Raw genomic sequence first — 27230 nt, 5'->3', positions numbered from 1 at the left:
TATTAGTGACCTTTCCCCCCATTTCCTAGCATTATGTAGTCTGGCTTCAGTTCAAGATTCCATATGTTACTGTTTTACGTTTTAAGCTGGCAAAAATAGTTGCTGAAAATTATGTTTTCTTAACATAGAGTTGATTGTATAGAAAAGGAGGTGTTTGAGGACTGTGCTCTTAAATAAAGATAAAACATCAAGTATTTTTTTCCCTGATGAAACCAACACTTGTTTTCATTTAAAAAAAACTATTGTTCTAAGAATATACTATTATCTTTTTTCAAATTAAAATTTTATTTCATTTACTATACAATCATTTTAGAAATCATTCTAATGAGAAAAAGCAACTTTAGTTCCAGTATGCAAACAGTCACTGTGAGCACTGCAGTGTACCCCACCATCACCATCTTACAAAGGAATACACACACTTCCCTAAGTACTTTTACCCCTCACCGGTAAAGAAACCACTATCCTGACTTCTGATACTGGATTAGTTTTATCTGACCTTGAACTTCATATTAATGGAATCATGTGCTATGTATTCTTTTGTGGTTGTCTTTATTTTTTTAATTTGAGAAATTCATCCTATTTTTGTGCAAAGCATAATTTCATTTTTATTGTATCATTCCATTTTAAGACTATTTCATCCTTTATTCTTTATATTATGCATTTATTTTATTTCTAAATTTTGACTTAATAACACTCATACCTGTGTTTGTTGTATTAATCACCAGTGGAATTGCTGGATCCTAGTTTTGCATAATTCAGCTTTAATAGTTAAAATTATATAGTTTCCCTAATTATTTGCACCAATTTATACACTTAATAGATTATATGAGAGTTCCAGTTGCTCCACATCCATAGCAACACTTTTGGAGGAGAGGAAATGGAGATAGATTTATTGAAGTATAATTATAAATAGTAAAACTTACCCTTGTAGACCTAATAGTGTACCTTATAGTGTATGGTTCTGTTAGTTTTGCCAGAATATTCTTAACACCTTATCAACTTCTGCCTTTTGTATAGCACTCAGCAAAATCAAGGACTCATTGTGAAAGGTCTTATGGAAACATGGTTAGTTTGTGTTCCCAGTGGGAAAATGGTGAACTCTGGACATGCTGCTGTGTTATTCTCTTGGTACCAGTAATGTATGAGACATACATCACTTTAGTTTTCAAAATGTCCGTGATTCTTTGTGCCAGTTATCTTTATAATGATACTTGATTTTCTTTATACATTATTTGTTAAAAATGTTTTGGTGAGTTTGGGTGATATAAAATATTACTTCATAAACTCTAGTTGAAAAACATTAAATTGAGTGATATGTTCCAGGGAATTTGGATAGGCATTCCTAATCTGTTGGCTGAATAGCCTTTTGTGGGTGTTGATCGAAACATCTCTGGTGGAATTGTCATTCATGTCTCTGGTAACTGACCGGTCTTCTTAATTTTCTCAAGTTTGTAGTTTGTTATAATATTATAGCTTCAAAATATATGGATGTGACCATTTTACCAGATTTAATAACTATGCTTACAGTGCTATCAGTTATTTTTTGTATAGTTCTGAAGGAATATTTAGCATTTTGTAATATATTTGTTAGACATAACAAATTATAGTTTAGCAAGTAGCATATGTACTAACATGGAAAAATAGTAATTTACCTCTTTTTTAAAAATTTTGAGGAAATATTGATTTTTGAGTTTTTTTTTTTAAATGAGAGGTCTCTTTTCCTTGATGATTACAATATTTATTAATGTTTTAGTTTGCCATTCTTTGTATTTTCATTGCATTTTGATTTTTAAGAATGCATATCCTTGAGTACTTTAAAAAAATAGAATCAACTCCAGATTTGTTTTTTAGTTACTTTCAGTACATTTTAGTTTTAGTTAGATCAATTTTATTTTCAGAGCTTATTTGGAATATCCAAGGGATATAATTGAATAACTTTGGGAACCATCCTTAATTTAATTTTTGGAACAGAAGGAAATACACTGTAACTTTCCTTTATTTTTCTGGTGGAATGTCCCCACCCCCCACCCCCAACAGGAAAGTACAGTTCCACTAAGATTCTTGGGTCATAGATCAGAGGCTTGGATCAACAGAAAGAAATGAACTTTTGGAAGAATTCTGATCCAATATCATGGGCCAGTTTAAACTACAATGTAAGCAATGGCAGGCTGCCTCATTCTCCCTGTGAGGAAAGGCAACAGTGCAGTTCACCAGAAAAGCAAAGAGTGTGTGTGTGTGTGTGTGTGTGTGTGTGTGTGTGTGAGCTTCCTCATAAAATGTTAGTTTATCTGACAATATGCAACTCTCAGCCCTCTTAGAAAAACTTGGAGGGAATGGGAGAAGGAAAGTGAAGCTGTGCTGAAGTAGAGTTGGTATTTTGATTTGGAAATTTGTCCAGGGATAGTCAACTCTTGGTTCTCTTAGTAATGAAAATGAGCAGCTATGAAGAGAATACAAAAACAAAACAAAAAAAACCGCTTGTGTTATCTTAGAGAGCATTTTGTGATTATTTTTGTTGTAGATTGAACTTCCTAATTGTGTTTTCCTTTGCTTGCAATCCTGGAACACACAGTGATGGATATAAGGGGTAGAAAGTCTTGGAGCAACCTCTAAGTAGAAGGAAATGACCCGAAAGTTTAAAAAAATAGATTACAGATAAACAAGAAACCAATCCCAATAATTAATACTTGGCTTCTGGCTATACCTAAAATAATTTTGATTTTCTTATTAAATGTCTCGTTTCTTAACTGTTATGATCATTGTTTTGACTAATGGAAATCTGTGATTTATAGTTAGTTATCAATTACTGATAATTTTTCCTAGATTTTCCTAATAAAAGGGTGTATATCACTTAACAGAAACATTCCCTTCTTCCTCGATTATCTTAAAATCCTTCCTGCTTTAAAAAAACAAAAATCCTTGCTGAACCTCAGCTCTGCTTGTGCCTCCACTGAAGGCTTATAGCAGATAAGTCATTGGAAATTCCCTTCATACTCCTCTAGGGATCTCTGAAATTTGGTGAGGTGGGAGACTACGTGACCCTTACAACAACTTGAGTTAGTAGTAAACCATTCCAGTGAATAGAAAAAGTCTGAGATTTGTATGCCTGCAATTCTGTAAGAAATGATACATTTATAGACTTTTTAATGAGGTAGTTTATATTGCATGCAATATGCACCATATTAGAAAATAACAAAATTTCACACTGAACTGTTTATAATGTAAAGAAGAAATAAAAAGTGTCTGCCTGTGTCAGTTCACGAGGAATAAAATTATCAGTTGCATATTTTGCTATGCAGTTTTTTGATTACTTTGCAGAAGCATTTAATTCCTTTCACAAAGGTGTTTTTCAAAGAATAACATCTGCCTACTATAATAAGTAATAAATATAGACATGTACAACGATTTAAGTAAAATATTATATTCATTGTCACTCTTCTAGATATAATAAGTGTTAATGTGTTGGCGATAGTTTTCTTCCAAAATTATCAGAAGTCCTCCCTTTCTTCCTACTCCTTCTCCTTCCTTTCCATTCCTTCTCCTCCCTTCCCTTCCTTTTTCTCTTCTCCTTCCTCTCTTTACCCTTTCTCCCTCTCTAGTTCCAAAGTATATCACACTTCCTGGAGTTGTGCTTGCTAGACAGGTGCTCTACCACTTGAACTCTTCCCTAGCCTGAGGACTTGCATTTTAAATTTCAATGAGAATACCACATATCCTCCAAATCCTGTTTCACTTTGATCTCTTACTATTTGCAATTTGCACTTTTGCCCATGCTGGGTGGTATCAGTCTTGAAAATTTTCTGTTTGCATAAAATTTTCTGTCATATAAATTCCTGTAGGTATTTTGATGCCTACCATACAAAATTTTAGATTCAGTTGGGGGCAGATTTGATGTTTTTGCAGTACTGTCTTTTTGTCCACAAACATGTTATGCTTGTACATTAATTTAGATCTCCTATGGCCTTCAATCAAGTTTTGAGGTTGCTATCCCATATTTTAGTTTTATTCCTGAATAGTTTATTGTATTTTACTATTATGATTGGAATTAAATATCTTCTTCTTTTTTTTTTTTTGACTTGGAAATTTGAACCCAGAGTCACTTTACCACTGAGTTACATCCCCAGCACCCCACCTCTCTTTATTTTTTTTAATTTTGAAACAGGTCTCATTAACCTGCTGAGGCTGGCTTTGAACTTGCCTTAGCATCTTGAGCTAGTGAGATACCCATGTGTGCCACAGCACCCAGCTTGGAATTAAATATATTTTCTAATTATTTATCACTGTGTATAAGAAGGCTTTGATTTTTTTTTTTATCTTACAACCATAATACTGTGTCGAAATCTTCTATTAGTTATAATAGTGTGTCACTAATGGAGTATCGGTTGATTCTCTTTGATGTTCTAGAGCATCTTTGTCCAATATAAATATAAGTCACATATGTAAAGTTTTCTGGTAGTCTTATTAAAAAATAAAAAGAAACACATGAAAGTAATTTTAATGATATACGTTAACCTAATATATCCAAATACTGTCATTTCAACATGTAAGCAATGTTACCAAGATAATACTAGTAAAATATTAACATTTTTCTTTTTTTGTATTGCAGAATTCATTGTGCATTTTATACCCACAGGACATTGCAATTTGAACTACATTTCACATTTTCATAGCTGCAAGTGGCTAAGGGGTACTCTTTGGACGGTGCAGTTCTAAATGGACAATCATTGTGTGCAAATAATGAATATTTTTTTCCTAACTTTTAGAAAATCATTTTTCCTTATCTTAATCTTGCTTGGAGCACCAGTAGTACAATGCTGATGTGGATGGTATTAGTGGGAATATTTCAAGTGTTTATAGCATTTTATAACAATAGAATTTTCAAATAATGAACTTCTTTTGCTCTTATAATAAAAAAAGGTGTTATTTCAAATTTTAAATATAAAAAGTGTAGAGTATTGTGCAGAAATGCATTAATTATTGATGACAGCAATCCTGTGTATTTTCTTCTCAAGCTGGACTCTGGACTGTGTTCACACTAGGCGGTGTGGGCAGCAAAGCGACTGTCTCTCCAGAGCTTTCTTCCCCTCTGGCCAACCAGAGTCTCCTGCTTCTGCTGGTGCTGGCCAACCTGACAGACGCTCCAGATGCACCCAATCCCTACAGACAGGCCATTATGTCCTTTAAGAACACACAAGGTTTGTGATGTTTTTTTCTCTGACTATTCCTTCTAATGAGATTATTGTTTACACCAAGTTGTTTATTGTCTTATAGTTTTGGTGTTGTTTGATATTTTCATATTGCTTAAAAATGAGAATAATTTAGATTTTCCTGTTAATATTCTTCGGAAGGTCAAAAAAAATCTTAGAAGAGTGCCATGATCCTTTATATCCCATTAAGTTTATATTTCTTTCAGAGATAACCAAACTAACTTGTGTTTAATTTGGCCTGCCTGTCCTACCTGTAAGGGACAGAGAATAACCTATGAAACCCAAATAGTAGGTTGTTTCAAATTTTCATTTGAAGTTTATATTCTAGTTAGAATTTTATAGAACTAAAAATTAGATCAGAAATCAGCAATTTCTTTTTGTAAAGGAGCAGTAACTTCACAGGGTCATCTGTACTCCAACCTCTTAACCCTGTCATTGCAACAGGAAAGCAGCCATAGATAACACAAGAACGAATGAACGTGGCCATGTACTAAAAAGAAATATTTCCCAAACAGATAGTGGGCTGCTCCTGGGCTGTAAGTTATTAACACCTAAAGTAGAACATGAACAGATAGTTCTATGTTGAAACAGTAATCTAATAAAAGATAACACTCTACTGTACTATAGTAGCTAGGTTATCAAGATGTATCCAACAGATAAAGAAAATGTGGTGTATATACACAATGGAGTTCTACTCAGCCATAAAGAAGAATAAAATTATGTCATTTGCTGGTAAATGGGTGGAACTGGAGAACATCATGCTAAGTGAAATAAGCCAGATGCAGAAAGTCAGGATGGAATGTTCTCCTTCATATGCAGAAGCTAGAGAGGAAAAAGGAATAAAAAAGGCAGGGGGATCTCATGAAAATAGAAGGGAGAGCAGTATACTAAAAGCAGGGGACTAAGGGGAAGGAGGAGAAGAGGGAAAAAGGAAGAACTGGGGAATAGAGTTGACCAAATTATCCTATGTGTATGCATGAATATATCACAATGCATTCTAATTTTATATATAACTATACTGCACCAATAAATAAGTAAAAGGAAGGAAGACCAACAGAGTAGAGGAAGGGAATTGGGAGGGAGGAAGAGAAGGAAGGTGACAGCATGGGGATTGATATGGAGGAAACTAAGTTATGTGCATTTATGAATATGTCAGAATGAACCCCACTATTATGTATAACTGTAATGTACTAAAAAAAAAAAGAAAGAGAGATTTATTCAACACTCATGTTATTAAGATAAGCAAGATATACAGTTATTGGGTAGGAACACTAAGGCTTCTGATGCTCTGTGCTGTGCTGTTAGACTATTCTAACATATATTTTTAATAGACAGTGGATTAGTGTACCAATTAGTTGTACCTTTGCCAATTCTGGTAATATTTGTAGAGTATCTTAGCCCATTTGTGCTGGTATAATTAAATACCTGAGACTGGGTAACTTATAAAGGACAGAAATTTATTTCTCACAGTTCTAGAGACTGGGAAGTTCAAGATCAAAGACTCTAGCAAGTTTGGGTTTGGTGAGGATCAGATACCTGCTTCTAAAATGGTACCATGTATACTATGTCCTCACATGGTGGAAGAGATGGAAGGATTTAAAGGGCCAAGTGCTGCATGGAGTCTCTTTTATGAAAGCCTTAATACCATTCACACGGGAGGAGCATTCAAGACTTAACCACCTCCTAAAGGCCTCACTTCTTAATACGATTGCATTGGAGACTAAGCTTCAATACTAACATTCACGCCTTAGCACAGAGCAATAGGGACTCAATAGCAGTTTGACGAACAAATAATGAAACCTCATATGGTAGTACTTTTCTGTTCCATTACTACACTCTTCTTCCTAGTGACAGTGTGACTTAATGGTTAAGAAAACAACTTTTGGAGCCAAGCAGACCTGGGTTCATACCTCACCTTGGTCATTTTAGAATGTGAGACCTTTGATAGTTCACATAATCAGTAAGCCTCAATGATTTTGTCTATGAAATGAAGATAATTTCACCAAATAGCATTCATATAATATTAAGAAAGATAAAATTTTAAAATGTTCAGTTCAGATTTTACCACATAGTAAGTATGGTAGAAACTATAGTTTCTACTGCACTTACTATTGCTGCTCTGGCTAAATGTTAGTAAGCATTTAGGGTTGAACTTTGCTTGAGATAGTCATCTTTTGGGAGACCTTGTATTACAAAGATTAAAAAATTGACTTTATGGTTAGACTGACCCCATTTTCCCCACCTTTCAATACCATTGCCCTTAACTGTAAAGCAGGGGTTATAATCTCTACCTCACGTTTTTTGTAAGAATTAAATGAACTTTAATCCATAGTACAGACTCATCACATTATTAGTATTATTATAAGAAACAGTGTAATTCTGAGGTTAATTTGGTTTTTACTCAAGACTGACCTGAGAAAAGTTACTTATTCTCTCCAAGTCTCCATTTCATCCTTGGTCCAACTGGTCAGAATAAAGGACTGTCATTCACATTGAATAAGAGGAAGCAGGCAAAGTGGAAGCATTTAGTACATGTTGGTTCCGTCAGATATGCTACAGCTTGGTGAACTTGCTGCTTTGCTTCCACTGTAAAGAGGTTCAGGGTGTCCAGAAACTCCTCCAGTGAGTCTTATATGGATTCCGTCATATTTTCATACTTACATTACATGACAACACTTCCTTTTGCCATCCCTTACAAAAATAGTCACATAAAGGCATTATTTTTATAAGTGTCAAAATATAGTTTTAAGATTGAAAAAATAATCTATTATTTTAAATGTGGAAGGAAAAGTCAGGTCTCCATGAAGTAGAAGTGAAGGCATTTGTAGATGCCTTTCACAACCATGGAGTATGGGAAGGAGAATCAGAGGCACAGGGCCACCAAAGTGGTTTGTGTCGGGACATAACTGTTTCCCACAGGAGTGTGGCTTTCAGGAATGTCTAAGTGTTTTGTTTCATTGGTGATGCTTCTGTGCTTTAATGTTTTTAAGAATTTTTTGGTGCTTATTTTCAGCACACATGAAAGTGTCAGTTCTTTGTAGTGTCACGTTCACTTGTTTTTATCTCATGAGATTATGACTTTCTGTCTGCCGAGTTTCATTTTTTTTCTAACCTTACTTCAATTTCTATGCAAATCTAGTGAACTATAGGGAAGGGACTGGGTCTGTTTTAGAATATGAAGAATTTTCCCAGCATAGACTATGATTTATGCTTTTTATCATTCCAGTGACCATTCTTTAAAAAAAGAAGGAAGTTTCTTAGCAGTTATGGTCAATTAACCTTTCTTTTAAACAAAATGTTAAACGAATCTTATGGTAGTTGTCTTAGTCTTGGTATGTTCTCTCCATTAGAGAAATTAATGTTGAATATATACTGATCTAGCTATTATTTTAAAACTCACTAAATTATATGTTGTTTCCTAGCCATTTTCTTTAAAAATGGATTAATAACATTGGTGAATACTTTAGCCATGATTTGTTTTAAGTAAATGAACTTAGCTTCAAGGCAGGATTTTGTAAACCCTATCTTATGAGAAGATTTTCTTTTTATATAGAAGCTGTATTCTTTGTTTCTAGATTTTTTTTTTAGTACTGGTACTTTCGTTTTGCAGTCAGGGGATCTCAGTATCTTGATTAAATTGTATGTATGGAAGAACCTTTTGCCCCATAGCTCTGTTTAAGTGCATGTTCTCAGTTGATTTAATTCAACTATATTGTGGAAAAATAGTAACGGAGTCAAACTATGTAACTTATTTTAGTGAAGTTTAAAATATAATTTGAAAGTTTAACTCTGAGATGTAGGGATTTTACGTAAAACTAAGAGAAATTGATTTGTATGCGTTACTTTCACATTGCTTTTATTGTTTGTACAAAAAAGAGTCCAGAAAATACTCAGGCACCGGTTTTTAAAAATCTGCTTGTTTTTTGTATTCTAGATAGCAGCCCTTTTCCCTCATCAATTCCACATGCCTTCCAGATTAACTTTAACAGTTTGTACACAGCCCTATGTGAACAGCAAACATCTGATCAAGCAACGCTTCTCTTGTACACACTGCTCCATCAGAATAGTAATGTCAGAACATACATGCTGGCTCGCACAGATATGGAAAATCTTGTAAGTATCATGCTAAATACACCATGTTTTGTGTATTTGATAAAATTTCGAAGAATAATTTCTTTTCCCAAGAGGGTAAGTATGTGTGCCACACAGGTGTATGGTTAAGAGCTTGATAGGGACAGTGTCATCAGACACAGGCACAGACCTGTGTTGCTTCAATGTGCAAGATTCCTCTCCTAGCATGACCTCACAGAGCTGAGCACAGCAGAATCCTCAGCTGGTAACAGGCTTAACTAGTTCTTGAGACCTTTAGCAGCCACTGAGGATTCAGCCTGATCAAGTCTTCTAAGAAGCACCCTCTGCAGTTCTCAAGATTGTTATTTCTTCTTGATCCCTTCCATCTGCTAGGTGCCTGCCCTCCAGGTTTGTGCAGTTGGTCACAGTTGCAGCATCTTCTTGAGGAAAATGACTAAAAGGATGGTTTTTTTTCAATTCGGTTTCCCAAGTGTCCTATCCTCATGACAGATTTGGATTCTAGCTCTGTCTCAACACAGTTCCCGGCCTGTTGTAGTTATTTTAAAATGCCTTGCTGGACATCTCCCCACCCAGGGCACTTTACCACTGAGCCATATCCCACGGTCCTTTTTAGAAATTTTCTATTTTGAGACAGGATTTCATTAAGTTGCCCAGACTGACCTGAAACTTGTAATCTTCCTGCTTCAACCTCCGTAGTAGCTGGGATTATAGACTTGTACCACTGAAACCGGCTTGACATCTGTTTAATGAACACTGTTCTTTCATTATATGATTGAAATTGGTTCCACAGTATTTGTTTCTAGATATAAACTCTTATAAGCAATCATTGATTTCCATTATAACTAATGTGTAGACTTTAGTCTTTCTCTGAGGGGCAGGTAAGCCTCCTTACCAAGGTATGTTTGATATACATCATACACCGATTACTGTGGACTGTTATTGTGCTGGTCCAGTTTTGTTGTTGTTAACATTCTTTAATTCCAGAAGCTCTGATATTCAGATGGCAGTGTATTAATGCATTCATAAAAATGTGAACATTCCTGAAATAGCCAGCAGTTGATTGATAGCAACAGAATACCTCCTCTTCCCTAGTTTTTACAGATTTGCCAGGCATTTGGTAGCCATTTTTTTCAGTGATAAGTACTATGTAAATACTGAAGAAAGATGAGCTATTAGAATTCATTGAGCATATTCTGCATCACTGTGACACTATGAACAAAGTGTGATGAAAGAACTGTCTCCTCACCAGCAACGTGTGAAAAACATATTTTGCTTAAGTAGCAAAATTGGGTGTAAAAGTATACTGCTTTTGAGTATAAACTTGTAAAGAGAAGACTTGTTTCTCATGGATACTGTAAGCACAGAGACAAGTCTAAGCATATTACATTCTAGGGGAAATGTTGGTATTAAGCAGAAAGCCTGGACATCACAGGTTTCGGTTCCATGGTGAGGATGTTGGTATGCAAGATGAGGCAGGGAGCAGCAGCTATTTGTGTTTGATGATACACAGTGAATGGTGACAGGGTTTTGTTCTGATGATTTTAGGGGGATGGAGTAGCCTTTGTTTAGTTTTATTTCTAATTTTATTTCATAGATTACATTGATAATTTCTTAATTTATGTCCCCATGTGTCCTTTTACCTTTCTTAGAAAATATGCTGTCAGTTGGAAATTTATTGTACTGATCTGATTTTGTTATTATTAACATTCTTTAATTCTATAGACTCTGATATTAAGAAGACAGTGTTTGTCATATCACAGTGTCTCTTGAATACCTTGTTGTGTGCAGGTGTTTGTGAGGTTGGAGAGAGACCTTCCTTTTTTCAGTGTCGGGTGTTGACTGACCTGAGCACTTTCTACTGGTGGTCTGACGTAATGGCTCTGACTTCTTTTAATGCGAGTACTTATTAATCTGGCCTAATTTCTTGTGACACATTTTTTTTTTTTTGGTATTTATTAGAGTACAGTGCAATAACTCCTGAATTTCTTTTTGTGTCTGTGAATAGTATTTCAGACAGAATCCAAGTACCCAAATGTTAAGAATAGGATTAAAGAAGGCAAACTTTTTAGAAAAACCTATACAGTCATGATTTTTATTTTTCATCACAAGTAGTTTATTCACAAAAGGAGCTAGACATTTTAAATGTCACAAATCTATTAGTTGTAAGTAACAAAATTCTTTGTCTACCTTGAGTGAAAAGAAATGTTTTTGCACAAATGAAAAACTCATGAAACTTTTTAGCTTCAGTCATGGCAGGACCTAAGGGCTAAATATTTCCATCCCTTACCTCTGCTTTCCAAAGTGAATGCTTAAACAACAAAGCCTTGGCCTCATTGTCAGGCACACACTTTTTGAAATGGAGAATTGACCACAAGTAGCTCTGGGTATATGCCATCTTATCACTTGTAAGCTAAAGGGAAGAAAATTTATATCTACTATTTATAAAAATTCTGTGAAGGGCTCCAGTATTCTCTGTTTTGACTGAGTACTCCTTCCTTGACCAATCACTGTGGAATGGAACCCTTTTAATGATAAGCCATCTTAACCTTTAACAAGAGGATTTCTCTCTCTCTCTCTCTCCTCTCTCTCTCTCTCTCTCTCTCTCTATTTTCTTCTCCTTCCACATATTTTTATTGGTGCATTGTAGTTGTACATAATGGTGGGATTTGTTGTTACATATTCATATAAGCATATAACAATATAATTTTTTAATATGGCTCCCCAGAATTTCCCCTCTTCCTCCCCTCTTCCCATCCTCTGATCTCCTTCCTCTACTGATCTCCCTTTAATTTTCATGAGACACCCCCCACCACCACACACACACATACACCTTTCTTTTCCTCTTACCTAACTTCCTCACATGAGAGAAAATTTATGACTCTTGACCCTTGACCTTGGCTTATTTCACTTAACATAATGATATCAAGTTTTTATCCATTTTCCTGCAAATGACATATTTCACTTTTCTTTGATGGAATAATACTCCATTGTGCATATATAACACATAGTTTCTTTATCCATTCATTTGTTGATGGGACCTAGGCTGGTTCCATAGTTCGGCTATTGTCTATCATGCTGCTGTAAGCATGGATTTGAATGTATCACTATAGTTTGATGACATTAATTCTTTGGAATAAATACCAGGGAGTGGTATGGCAGGGTCATATGGTGGTTCCATGCCCAGTCTTTTGAGAAACCTCCATACTGATTTCCATTGTGGTTGTACTAATTTACATTTCCACTAACAGTGTAGAAGTGTTCCTTTTTCTCCACATCCATTCCAGCATTTATTATCGTTTGTATTCTTGATGACTGTCATTCTGACTGGTGTAGATGAAATCTCAGTGTAGTTTTTATTTGCATTTCCCTAATTGCCAATGATGTTGAATATTTTTCATGTATTTATTGGCCACTTGTATTTCTATTTTTTGATAAGTGTCTGCTTAATTTATTTCCCCATTTATTAATTGGATTTTTTGGAGTTAAGTTTTTTTAGCTCTTTATATGTTATGTATATTAATCCCCCTGTCAGAATAGTAGCTAGCAAACATATTCTCCCATTCTATTCTGAAGGCTCTTTCTTCACTCCTAATTGTTTCTTTTGCTGCTCAGAAGCTTTTAAATTTAATACTGTTCTGTTTTAGCCACTCTTGGCATTATTTCTTGAGCTTTAGGGTTCCTATTGAGAAAATCATTGCCTGTGCCTATGTGCTGGAGTGTTGATTCTACCTTTTCTTCTAGAGATTGCATAGTTTCTGCTTTTAATTCCTAGATCTTTGATCCATTTTAGGTTGGTTTTTGTGCCTGGTGAGAGATAAGGGTCTAGTATACAGATGACCAATTTTCCTAGCACCATTTGTCAAGGATCAAATGACTGTAGGTGTGTATGTTTATTTCTGTGTCTTCTATTCTGTATCATTGGTTTATGCATCTGTTTTTATGCCAGTACCATACAGTTTTTGTTATTGTAGCTCTGTAGTACAGTTTGGAGCCAAGTATTGTGATGCCTCCAGCATTGGTTTTTTTTTTTTTTTTTTTTTTTTGGTGTAGAATTGCTTTGGTATTTGGGTCTTTTATTCTTCCAAACGAATTTTAGGGCTGTTTTTCTTTTTCCTAGTTGTGTGAAGAATGTCACTTGTATTTTAATGGGGATTTCATTGAATCTGTATATTGCTTTTGGTAGTATGGCCACTTTAATGATATTAATTCTGCCTATCCATGAACATGGGAGGTCTTTCCATCTTCTGAGTTTTTCTTCCATTTCTTTTTTCAGTGTACAAGAGGGTTTATTAAAGGGATTCTGGACAAGTAACATATAGTCACTGAAGCATTGCATTATTATAACTTCTCTAATTAGGGGATTATGAATTAATTACCATTTGAATTTCTGTTTGTGTTAATCAGTCAAGTAGAACTTTTGGTGGACATTTCCCTTAAGCCTCCACCAGTCTTCTGCCCTTGAATTAGGCCTTGAACCTGCATATATATTGCACATATGGAAGTTTTGTCATTTGATTGCTTGCTAACTTAAAACTTCACTGAAGAGTCACATAGAAAATAAAATTAGTATTTACAAGTGACATGAAGTCTAGGATGTGTCATAAATTATCAAAACAAGTTACATAAGGATTTTTATATCTTCTTCTGGATAGCTAATAGTCTTTTATCTTCTGAATATGATTGTTTATATGTTTTTTGGTACTGGGAATTGAACCCAGGGTTTCTTAACCACTGAGCCTCATCCCCAACCCTTTTTTAAAATCTTATTTTATTTTTTATTTTGAGACTGGGTCTCGCTAAATCATTGAGGTTAACTTTGAACTTGAAATCCTCTTGCCTTAGCTTCTCAAACCCAGGTTCTGAGTATGATTTTTATATAAAAATAAAAAGACAAAATATCCTATCTGGTTAGCTCTTTTTATGACTTTCGTTTCTTGAAAACCTTGGGCCACATTCTCTGCCTTCACTTCTTTACTCAGTGTTCCCTTTTCAGCTTGTTATGATCCAGCTTCTGTTCCCACAGCTCGCTTGTCAGTAGCTCCTTGTTTCTAAATCCAATGGGCGTGTTTCATCACTACTTTATTTGAGCATTCTGCTACATTTGACAGTGTTCGCATCTATTTTTCAGTTACCCAACCTCCATGTGTTAATCCATTCTGGCAGCTGTCAACAAAAATATTGTAGAGTGGATGCTTAAACAACAGAAATGTATTTCTTGTAGTTTTATAGGTTGGAAATTCTAATATAGAGGGTTGTCAACTCTGTGTCTGGTGAGGGCCTGCTTCCTGGTGTGCATATGGCCATCTACTTGCTGCATCCTCATGTGGCATAGGGCTGAGACGGAGAGGAAGCAAGTGGGTCCTGTCTCTTATTAGGACAATCATGAGGGTTCTACTTCTTTCTAATCACCTCCCAAGGCTTCACCTCTTAATACCATCCCATTGGGGTTAGGGTTTCAACCTATGGATTCTAGGGAGTAGAATCATGCACCTGTACACACCCTTATCTTTCAGACCATTGTACTCTGCTGCTATTCCTACCTCTGTGCCTTTTACGTTTCTGTTTTATGTATTATTCTTTTCTTAACTTTTAAATGTGCCCTTCGGAAGAGTTTTGTCCTAGTATCTTTCTTCTTCTTCTTTGCTCCTCTTCCTAAAACATCTAGTGAATTCCATTATGGTGTCATTTGTATGTGGACAACTTTTGAGTTCTGTATTTACATTCTTGATCACCTGTGTCTTAAATCCATGTTCCTACTTGCCCCAGACATTCCCTCGTGGCTTCATCGTAGATACCTTATCCCAAACAGGTAAATATTGGACTCATTATCTCCCCGGGACCTGTTCTTCCTTCTGTTACTCCTGTGTTCTCTGCCACAATGATGAGCCATCCATGTAGTTGGTAAAAACTGGATGCTTTGATCCTTCTGTTTTCTTTCCCCACATCCAAAGAAGTCCTTTTGATTTCATAATATTTTTGGAATCTTTTAAATGTTCTTTTTCCTCATTGCCACTCCTGTGGTTTAAGCTGCTCATCTCTCCAATCACTGCAGTATCTTTAACTGGCTTTCCTGCTTTCTGTCTTGCCATTCTTTAACATTCTCAACCCTTAAGCCAAAGTGAACTTACTAATGTCAGATGTGATCATGTCCATTCCCAGCTTGTAAAACCTTTCATGTCTTCATAGTTTCCTTAGTTAAAACTCTGACTCTTTAATGTAGCTAACAAGACAATTTGAAATTTGGCCCCAGATCACTTTTTTGGTTTCATCTTTTCCCCATTATTGTTCTTGTATTCTTTTTCTAGTCATACTGAATTAATTGAATTTCCCTCAGTGTGATCTATTTCCCATCTAAGTTTAAACGTGGTTTTTCTCTCTTGAATACTACTTCTTACAAACGTCTGTTTGCCCCCTTTCTCAGGTAACTCCCATAATTCTGCAGATCTCAGTTTCAATAATTCTTGCAGATTTAAAGTGCTGTTCTAAAAGTAGTTACATATATTATAACCAAGTAGAATTTGTCCCAGGAATATAAGCTTGGTTCAACAGCTGAAAATCAATTAATGTCATCATATCAACAGAATAAAAATTAAAAATCACATGATCATTTAAATAAATGCAGAAAAAAGCATTTGACAAAATCATTGCCCTTTCATGATAAAAACACTTAACAAACCAGGAATAGAAGGGAACTTCCTCGGTCTGATAAAGGGCATCACTAAACCCCACAGTTAACACTGTACTTAATGATGAAGACCAGATACTTTCCTCCTATGATCAAGGATAAAGATATCTACGTTTGCCCTTTTTTTTTTTTTTTTTTTTGGTACCAGGGATTTAACTCAGGGATTCTCAATCACTGAGCCACATCCCCAACCTTTTATTTTTTAATTTGTGACAGGGTCTTACTAAGTTGCTGAGGCTGCCTTTAAACTTGTGATCCTCCTGCCTCAGCCTCCTGAATCACTGGGATTACAGGTCTGTGCCACTATGCCAGGCTCAAAGTTATCTAATTGGAAAAGTAAGAAGTAAAACATTTGTATTTGCAGATGGCATTATCTTATGTATAGAATATCCTAAAGTTTCCTCAAAAAGCTATTAAAACTAATAGAAGAGTTCAGCAAAATTGTAGGATACAGGATTTGTATATGAGATCAATATGTAGAAATCATTGTAATTTTATTCCTTAACAATGGAGAATCCAAAAATCAAATTAAGAAAACAGTTCTATTCACAGTAGCATCAAAAAGAGTAAAATACTTAGGAATAAATTTAACCAAGGAAGTATAAAATTTATACTATGAAATTATTGTTTAAAAAAATGGGAAAAATCCCATATTTATGGATCATGGTACTTAACTTTGTTAAGATGGCAGTTGTCCCTGAACTGACTGACAGATTCAACAAAGTACCTATTAGAATCTCAGCTAAATTATTTATGGAAATTGATAAGGCAAATCTGAAATTCATTTGGAATTACAGGGAACCTGGAATAGCCTAAATATCCCTTATTATTTCAAAATGTACAAGGTAACAGTAATCAAGACTGTACTGCCACAGGATAGACATAATAGATCAATGGAATTCATTCAAAAGTCCAGATATAAACCCTTATTTTGATGGTCTGCTGTTTTTAGTTGGGGTCAAGACTAGTGTGAAAGGGATAAGAGTCTTTTGAATCAAAGGTGCTGATGGAGCTGGAGAGCCACTCGTGAGAGAATGGAGTTGAGCCTTCAACTCATGTCCACATTCACTCAAAGTGCATCAGAAGCATGGGAGTTAGACTTCATGACCTTGGATTTGGCAAATGATTCCTGAGTATAACAACAAAAGCATGAACAGCAAAAGGAAAAAACAGATAAACTGGACTTCATTGAAATGAAAACTTTTGTGCTTCAAAGGATACCATCAAGAAAGTGAAAAGAGCCTGCAGAATAGATGAACAAGATTAATTAATGCAAACCATATGTCTAGTAAGGCTATGTATGTGACTATATAAAGAACTTTATAATTCAGTAATAAAAAAAGACAGCCCAATTTAAAAATGGTTGAAAGATTTGCTTAAATGTTCTACAAGGAAGACATTTAAAAGACTAATAATCAACACATGAAAACAATACTTGACATCACTGGTGATCAGGTAAATGGAAATCAAAACTACAGTGAGATACCACTTTACATCCACTTTTGAAGGCTATAGTTAAAAATGTTAAATAATATTAAGTGTTGTCAAGGATGTGGAGAATGTTCTCTCTCATACATTGTTGGTACATGGAGTCATGCAGCTGTTTTGGGGAAGTCTGACAGATCTTGAAACAATTAAACAGTTACCATATGACCCAACAATTCCACTGAATGTGGTAGTACATATTCAAGAGAAATGAAAACATGTCTTCAGAAAAGCTTTTCTATAAATGTTCATAGCAGCAGCATTCGTAATAGTCCTAAAGTAGAAACAATTGAGAAATCCATCAACAGATGAAAGGACAAATAAAACGTGTACAGTAGAATAATATTTAACATAAATAGGAATGAGATCCTGATAGACGCTACAATGTGGAAACATGCTCAGTGAAAATAGGCATTCATAATAGTATACATCTTATGAGATTTTCTTCATTAGAAACCCCAGAATAGGGACTGGGATGTGACTCAGTGGTAGAGCACTAGTCTAGCATGCATGAGGCCCTGGGTTTGATCCTCAGCACCACATAAAAATAAAATAAAGGTATTATGTCCACCTACAACTAAAACAAAACAAAAAAAGAAACCCCAGAATAGGAAAATCTATGAAGATAGAAAATTCCTTTGAGTGTTGGGCAGGGGAGGGAGGGGGAGGAAAAAAGGGGATGGGAGGGGTGATAACTAAAGGGTCTGGGATTTCTTTTTGAGGTAAAAATGTTCTAAAATTGTGATGGTTACTCATATTTGTGAACATACTAAAAACCATTGAATTGTACCCTTTAAATGGATGGATTATATAGTATGTGAGTTATAACTCAATAAAAAAAATGTTTAAAAGAAAAAATCCAAGTGCTATTCCAACATAGTCCTTTTGGGCCCATTACTTACATACCTGCTTTATTGCTTATATATTTGAATATACCATTTACTTGTCTGTCTTGTCCAGTAAAGTAAGGGTCTTGAGAGTGTGTTGGGTACTACAGGTATCACATCCTGCAGTGATGAATGTGTTTCTTAAGGCTTGGCCAGAACAAGAATGACATGGCACAAAATGCCTGTTGAAAACTGCAGAATCAGAATTAACAAATGCCGAATTAAATGACAGTACAGAATCTAGCTATGCTAACTAGGTAATGTGGAATGTGAGTGCAGTGTATTGTATTTGACATCAGAAGGACCTCTAAAGGCAGAGATACCTGGGGTATACAAAGTAAAAAGATCAATGATTATTTTGGTAATTGTGGTACATTTAGTTCTTGAATTTAGTGGTGTTCATGTATCTGCACTTTACAATTTAGAGGAAGTTTCAGCTGTAACTTGTAAAAAAAATGAAACACACTACCTCCCCAAATGTGCCTGTTTTTATGGCTTTGTGTACCATGTGCTGCAGGGAATTATGTACAAGAACAGTTTACTTATTACAGGTCATTGTCTGATTTACAATACAGAGTTTTTGCTTATTTACTTGTATCCAGTGGATAGTAGTCAGTGTAGTTTCATACAAGACACAATTTACAGCTGATTAGTCCATATTTAAAAGATACTTTCAGTAAGCTACTTAATTAGTAAAGAATGAACAAATTGAAGGTGTCAAAGTAATGATTTGAAATAAACTAAATTGGTCTGTATGGAAACAGGATTATAAAATGAAATGTTGGAGAAATATGTAGAAGAGTAAAACCTCAATATACATGACCAAAAATGTACCCTGGGCTACAGTAGTCTGTTTAGTTTATTAGCATTGAAATACATGTGAAGCTAAGCATATAAATGAAAACATTCTTGAATTTCTGGGCATCTGAGCTTTTCTCCTCTTTCTTGGCTGGGGCAAGGTCATGTGATTTCTTAATCATTTCAGCCCATGACCCTAAATGTTCTCTGAAAATCCAGTCTCTAGGTTGGATAGACCTTCAGAGACTTTCAGAGACCTTCCCAGAATTAGTGATGATTTCCTGTCATGGTATCTTAGCTATGCATATGGAAAGTGCATACAATCAGGAGCGGGTTTGCATATATTTTTTTTCTCTAAAGGCAAATATAACTATGACATTAAAGTAAAAAGTACAAAAGTGTAAATAAAGGTCTAAAACATTTGAGTAAGGTATTGAAATAGTACATTGTAGTTTTTATTCCCTAGGTTTTACCAATTCTTGAGATTCTGTATCATGTTGAAGAAAGAAATTCACACCATGTGTATATGGCCCTTATAATATTATTGATCCTTACAGAAGATGATGGCTTCAATAGGTCCATTCATGAAGTGGTAAGTTAGTGTTATTTAATCCCAGTTAAAGTTACAGAGTGGGCATGCTCCTCCATAAGGTTCACTGGGGAATCCTCTCATGCCCAGTTTTTGTGTGTATAATTCCTTTCATCCTTGACACCCATGTTACAGATCTACTGTGGAAACACCTCAGTTTAGTTTAGGAACAGTTCTTGCTCCCTGAGGCCTGGAGTTGTGCTCCAGAGCTGCCTGCTGCAGACAGCTACAGCTGGCTGCTGCACATCGTTCCTGAAAGTTGGGCTGGTTGCACTCCTGGCTTCTCTCCTGCACGTGCCTGGAGAGGTTTTCTGAACTCTTGTTGAGAAAGCTCTACTTTTCAAAAGGCATCTATCTTTTCTTATTTTTGTTTACAAATCATTTTTTTCCTGTCACTTTTATCCTGTGTGCCATATCTCTTTCAGATATATCTCCTTTCTGTCTATTAATGATATCCTCCTCTGTTTTTCAGACCTGGGCTTTTTTCAGGCAGGGGTGTGCACAGGTTGGGGTTTTTGTTTGTTTGTTTGTTCTATTTTAAGAAGGAAGAAGCAAGCACATTAGCCCTGTTTGCTTGCTAGAACTGAAAATCTCATAATTCACTTTTATTTACTGTTTAACCTTTTAGAGTGAAGCTGTAGCTTATCAAAAAATTGTAGACGTGGAGCAATACCTTTTTCCTTAAAGCATTATTTTTTTACTTAAACTTTTTTTCCCCATTACAGATATTAAAAAATATTACTTGGTATTCAGAACGGGTTTTAACTGAAATTTCACTGGGGAGTCTCCTGATTCTGGTTGTAATAAGAACCATTCAATACAACATGACAAGGACAAGAGTAAGTATTCCACAGCTTTTTTTTTTTTAATCTTTATGCACATAGTACAATTAAGATTATAATTTAAAGTAATCTCAATTTTTACATGCTAAATTCTCATGAAACGTGGTAGAAAAATACAGATCAGCATATGTACTCATTATTTTGCATGATTGTTGTATAATGTCTGTTTCTTAATATTAGATGTTTATATTAGCAGAGATATTTTACATGAAATAGAAAACAAGCAGTGCAATACATTAGATCAAAGTCATGTCTGCTGAACTATAACACTGATTTGCCTTTTCAGAGCAGTAGCAACAAAGTATAAGAAGGTGTGAACAGGGAAAAATGTGAATTCAGATGGGAAAGAAATGTAGACGAGAGAATACTTGAACGAGTATAAGAAAATTTTCTACTGGATTTTTTTTTGTCCTACTTATGAGTGAATTTCAGTTCTGGTCCATAGAAATGTATTATCAAAGGAAGTAATGTATAGAAGTCATAGCTCAATTGGTCAAGTTTACTTACATATTTTTGCTTTTTTCTCTGTATGGGGCTAATGTAGATCTATGTTCATATTTATTATCTGAGACCCTAGGAATCAGATGTGTTTTTTTATGGAGAATTTATCGCATTTTAGGAAGGTAATTATAGTGTACATGTTATAGTGTGTGTAACCATTAGGGTCTGAAGCAGCACACTGTACCTTAACATTAATATTTCTGCAGCAAACTATTGTAGTGTTCTCCTTGGTGGGCATGTTGGAGACCATCGGTAGCATAATATTTTGTGTTGTTGCTTCAAGATGGGTCGTGATAAAACTTTGACTTCTTTGTGATTTATGGATTGGAGACTAGAGAAAAGGGATGATGCACCTGAACTTTCTAAAATAAGTAACAATTGAGTTTACACTTGCTCCTAGTTAACCTTGCTTAAAATATAGAGATTTGACATGTGCTTTAAACTTGCTGTTTTCTAACAGGACAAGTACCTTCACACAAATTGTTTGGCAGCGCTAGCAAATATGTCAGCACAGTTTCGTTCCCTCCATCAGTATGCTGCACAGAGGATCATCAGGTAAATATAAACTTTAAAAGAAATATTGAGTTTTGCCTTCTGACTGACCTATGAGTAGAATACAATATTGATCTCTTTTTAAATGTTATATGCAGGAGTTGCCAAATTTCCTACTTACTTTCATCACCCTCTTGTTTGGTTGAAAATATCATTCTATTTTGTTTTATCATCCACTTTTTGATCAAAGTTCATTGTATTTACTTTTAATTCTTTTATCTAGTGGTAGATGTGTATGATATCTTTTTACAGAGGAGTGGGTGTTTTTCTTAGTAAGCAAACAAAATCAACATATTTGCTGAGTATTTTACAGAACATCATGCTACTATACTTTTAAGGAAATTTCTGTATTTGTTTTAAGGACTTTTTTTTTTCTTTTCTTGGTGCTGGGGTTTGAATCCAGGGTCTTGGGCATACCAGGTAAACATTCTACCACTAAACTATATGCCCAGCCCTGAGAATTCTTTTTATAGCAATTTACCATTGTTTTCATTTCTTCTTGTTGCCATAGGAAATTATCTCAAATTAGTGGGCTTAAAGCAACATAAATTTGTTATGTTACTATTCTTTAGATTAGAAGTCTAATATAGGTCTCACTAGCTAAAATCAAAGGTCAAAGGGCCGTGTTCCTTTTGAAGACTCCAGAGAAGATTCTATTTCCTGGTCTCTTCTTGCTGTTAGAGGCTTCCTCATTCCTGGACTCATGGTCCCTTCCACCATTTTCAAAGCCAGCAACTGCACATTATTGAGTTCTGCTCAGTTCTCATCACCCTGCCTTCCTCTTATTGTTCTTCCACTTAGAGGACCCTTGTAATTGTTTCTTCCCTACCCCATAACCCAGGTGATCTCCTTTTTCTCAAGATTCTTAACAGAATCACAGCTGCCAAATCCCTTTTGCCGCGTAAGGTTTTACATATTCACATATTTGGGAATCAGGATGTGACATTTTGAGGGGGGAGCCATTGTTCTGTGTGCCACCACTTTCATCACTAGAAACTCCTTTCCCACCCTCTGCTAGTGACATGATCTTTAAAGGATGGAAAGCTAATTCACTAATCATGATTGAATATCCTTTTCTGCATGCGGTTACTTCTTGTCTTCTAGTAGGATGCTCAATGTTAGTAGCTCTCAAATAGAACACTTGTTATATGTCAGTGACGTCATTGTTTAATTCTTTTTAGGGAAGTACAGTTTAGACCATTAGTTTTTGTTTCCAGCCATTGGTGCTGAACTTATCTCCTTATCACTTTTAAGCTCTGATCTCACATTGTGTCCATTTGTTATATGCTTATTGACCTGGGCTCATTTTTCTTTTTAATGGTTACTCAGAATTGACTTCTGTACTTTATTTATTTTCTTCAGAATAGTAGAGGATATTTTGCATTGTTTTATTTAATTTATATCTGGTCTTTATACATTCTACTATATTTGAAAAGGGGGTTGTGCTTGAGAGCTTGTTCAGTTGGCTAACTTTGAACTAACCTAAACTTTATGATTTAAAGTAGACATGACAGTCTCTTTACACTTCTCAGTTTTTTAGGCATCCTGAAGAGCCTTTAGTTTCCAAAAGTTAATCTTTTTCACTGTACTTTATTTCAACATGACAGATTTAATGATTTCTGGGTTGTTTTGTAGTCTTTTTCTGTGCATAGATGTGGATATTTATAATGGTTTCATGAAGATTTCATTGTAAGACTCATTTTTTTCAACTGATAAGGACTGTTCAGTATGAAAATGCCAAATGAATTGGTTCAGAATTTAAGTTCTGATAAAATATATCAAGTAAGGTTAGATTAAAATTTTCTAGATGTCTAACTTATAGCTCAGCAGCAGGAATAAGACAAAAGACCTAGCCTCAAATACATAAAATATAAAGGTCTTATAGTCAGCAGAATGTGGTAAACATTACAATGAAATAAAAATTCCTATAACAGAGTAAGTTGTTGGTTCAGAGAGTGGTAAGAACATATTCCATTGAGAAATTAGGCACGGTGACTAGAGAGACTGACCAGATGAGGAGAAGTATCAACCCTAGCAACCAAAACAAAACAAGAGAGAGGATGATTTATAGTAGAAAATCACCAGTCCCATCTGATTGGCATGTTGTGGACTTGTACAGGGTTTATAGCTGAGAAGCCAGAGAGAACTGTAGACTCACAGCTTTAGATAATAGAAGAGAGAGAAGAGAAGGTGTGATTTTTAATAACAACAAAATGAAAGAGTGAGTGAATGAGCTGTAGATGGATTTTAAAGTTAAAAACCTCAAGGTATATTTCTAGGGCCAACCATTTCAGTAGGTAATATTCTTATGTTCTGTTTGTCATACTGGGAGAAACTCAATTTTTACAAGTTCTCAGGTGCTGCCAGTGCATTTTTTCCAAGGACCACATTTGAGTAACTTGTGTGAACCAGAGAATCCATGTCATTCAGGAGGAAACTTGTTAGAAATAGTGGAGTATGGGCCTTGCTTTGGATTTGCTTGATCAGAATATTCTTTGTAGCTTGATCCTTCTGAATGATTTGTATGCACATTAAAGTTTTGGCCTGAAAATCAAGATTTATTCCCCGAGGAAGCATGTCTTGAATTGAAAGTAGGTCCATCTTTTTGTATCTTGAGGGAATTTATTTCCTACTATGTTTTTGTGTTTAGGGTTAGAAATGCAAAATTTGATAAGGAATGCATGACCAAAACTTCTTGATAACAGAGTTACAAAGAAATATACCTCTAGATATATCAATGGTCAAGTAATTCCTTTGAGTGAGAAGTGACGAATTCTCCTGTATATATTTTCTAAATCCTTTTAGGAAAAGACTACACAGTTTTATATCTGTCAGTTTCAAAACTTCAGAGAGCCAATATTTCATGTGATAGTCAACAAAATACAAGTAAAATATTTTGTTGCTTTGAAAGCATTTGAATAAAACTTTAAAAATCATCTTAGCTAGATATAAGTATAAAGAATGATTTCTTATGAAACCTAGGCTATTCATTTGAGAGTGGGAGCTGGTACCAAGGATTGAACTCATGGGCACTTGACCACTGAGCCACATCCCCAGCCCTATTTTGTATTTTTATTTGGAGACAGGGTTTCACTGAGTTGCTTAGCACCTTGATTTTGCTGAGGCTGCCTTTGAACTCGAGATCCTCCTGCCTCAGCCTCCCAAGCTACTGGCATGCACCACAGTGCCCAGCGAGGCTATTCATTTTTAATGACAGTGTACCTTTCACAAACTCTCAGTGTCTAGAAAAATCACAAGCAGATATGATTTGAGATCTGCTCAACTTTATAAATTATTTTGAATATGCCATAAACATGGGTATTTGCTATGTTCCTTGTTTGAGGCCAATGATTCAATTTAAAGACATTTATAGAAGAGAGTAGATTATATGCAAGGGATTGCATGGGTTACAAATGTCTTGCCTTATAACTTTGCTTTACTTCCTTTCATATCCCTCCAATGGCTCCTTCCTCTGGCTCTCCACCCTTGGCTTAGCAGGTAGTTTTCTCTAGTAGCTCATTCTTTTTTTTTTTTTTTTTCCTTCTTCTGAGTTTACACATTTCCCTTGGGAGTTCACATGTATACCTATAATTTCACCTGCTGTCCATTCATATAATGAAAACCACACAAATCTTTATTTATTATCTAGACCATTGTTTTTCTTTCTCTTTAAAATGTACTAGCAGGCAGTGAAGTGAAGTGGGCAATGAACAAGCCAGCTGCCAAGATTGGGAACCCAGCTCCCAAACTTACTAGCTATGGAATCTTGGAGAAGTTATTCACCTTCCTATGTAACAGTTTCCCCATCTGTAAGATGGGGGTGACAGTGGTTAGTATCTCAAAGACGATGTTGAGGACTAAGCAAGTTAATATTTGTAATATTTGTAGTGTGTACTTTGTGTTAGTAGCTGAGCACTGACTCTGTTGGACTTCACTTCCTGGATAGCCTCTACTTACTTTTATTATGTTTAAAGCTGAATTGATTTTTAAAGTACTCTTTATTTTAAATTTTCTATCCAAGGTAATGACTCACACCATAGCCACGTGAATTGCCAAGCCAGAAACCTGCAAGTAATTCTGTCACATTTCTCCCTCCCCCTCAAATTCTATATCACTGAGCCTGGAGTTACAACTCTGTCCTTGTATCTCACATTAGTACTCTCATCTCTATCTCTGTTACCTCTGCCTTGGTTCACTGTTCCCCATCTTCACTCAAACTTTGTCTGTGGTTCATCTTTTTGCCTCCCCTTTTTCCCCTCCACAGTCTCCCTTTACACTGCTATCTATTCAAAAAGCAAATCTGATCACATTGCTTCCTTTGCTTAAATTTATTAAATGGACTGGGCACAGTGGTATATGCCTGTAATCCCAGCAGCTGGGGAAGTTGAGACAGGAGGATCACAAGTTCAAAGCCAGCCTCAGCAAAAGTGAAGTGCTAAGCAACTCAGTGATACCCTGCCTCTAAATAAAATACAAAATAGGACTGGGGATGTGACCTAGTGGTGGAGTGCCCTGAGTTCAATCCCTGGTACCTTACCACACACACACAAAATTATTAAATGGCTTCCTATTGCGAGCACCAACCTGGTTAGAGTAGTGGTTCTCTACTGAGAGTGATTTTGCCTCCCAGGGGAACATTTGACATTATCTGGAGTTTGGTTCTGGTTGCCACACCTGGGGAGAAGGTTGCTACTGACATCTAGTGGGTGGACACCAAGATGTTGCTAAATGTGCTAAAATGCACAGGACAAACCCCACAGCAAAGCGTTATCTAGCCCAGGGTGTCATAGGAGTAGAAACCCTGCCTCAGAGTGACATTGTCTGGGCCCTGGCCTTTGCTGTTAGTCTTCTGTTGCTCCTTGACATCCACCCTTCCAGCCTGATGGAATCATTGAATCATTACAGTTCTCTGCTCTTCCACAACCACATTCCTATATCTGGATAAATGTGGTCTGGTTCTACAAAAAAAAAAAAAAACAAAAAACGGTCAGTGCACTGACCAGTGATACTGCTTTTTTGTAGGTCTTTTGGGTACTGGGAATTGAACTCAGGGGTACTTGGCCACTGAGCCACATCCCCAGCCCTATTTTGTATTTCATTTAGAGACAGGCCTCACTGCGTTGTTTAGAGCCTCACTTTTGCTGAGGCTGGCTCTGAACTCACGATCTTCCTGCCTCAGCCTCCTGAGCTGCTGGAACTGTAGGCCGCGCCACCACACTCGACTTCTGTAGGTCTTTTTTTCAACCAAATTCTACTCTTTTTGTTTTATCTGGAATCTGGAATGACTTCTTTGGCTTGTCCTCCTCTCCCCTCCATTCAACTCCCAGATTTTTCACTTTGGGTCCAGCTGTTGCTAGCATGGTTCCTTCCTATTTCCCATTCACATTAAAAGGGAAAAGTGCCCAAATGAGTCTATTCAGCTCCTTGTAGCAGCCTGTGGGTGGGTCACTGTCCGTTTCTGGCCCAGCAACAAGTTACTGGGGCAAGAGCTGGTAAGAAGGGCCAGGGACGAAGAGTTACATGCTAGAAAATCAGAATCTCTTAGAAGTAGACAAGAGAAAGGGAACTTGAGTCTTGACTTGTCCAGTGTAG

The 27230-nt window shown here is 35.8% G+C and overlaps 1 protein-coding gene across 3 annotated transcripts in view; it reads left to right on the top strand.

Annotated features, from left to right (window-relative positions):
- The window catches only part of Dym (dymeclin), a 369953-nt gene that overhangs the window by 152482 nt on the left and 190241 nt on the right, over positions 1 to 27230 (top strand). For all 3 annotated transcript variants that reach the window (XM_047527019.1, XM_047527018.1, XM_047527017.1), the window contains 5 exons: positions 5013 to 5195; positions 9142 to 9320; positions 19621 to 19746; positions 20469 to 20582; positions 21547 to 21641. In XM_047527019.1, coding sequence (XP_047382975.1) covers positions 5013 to 5195; positions 9142 to 9320; positions 19621 to 19746; positions 20469 to 20582; positions 21547 to 21641 — 697 coding nt within the window. The remainder of the gene's footprint in view (positions 1 to 5012; positions 5196 to 9141; positions 9321 to 19620; positions 19747 to 20468; positions 20583 to 21546; positions 21642 to 27230) is intronic.

Source organism: Sciurus carolinensis, chromosome 15 (assembly GCF_902686445.1).
Source record: "Sciurus carolinensis chromosome 15, mSciCar1.2, whole genome shotgun sequence".
In the NCBI taxonomy this organism is placed as follows: domain Eukaryota; kingdom Metazoa; phylum Chordata; class Mammalia; order Rodentia; family Sciuridae; genus Sciurus; species Sciurus carolinensis.
This window is presented reverse-complemented; position numbering and strand designations above follow the sequence as displayed.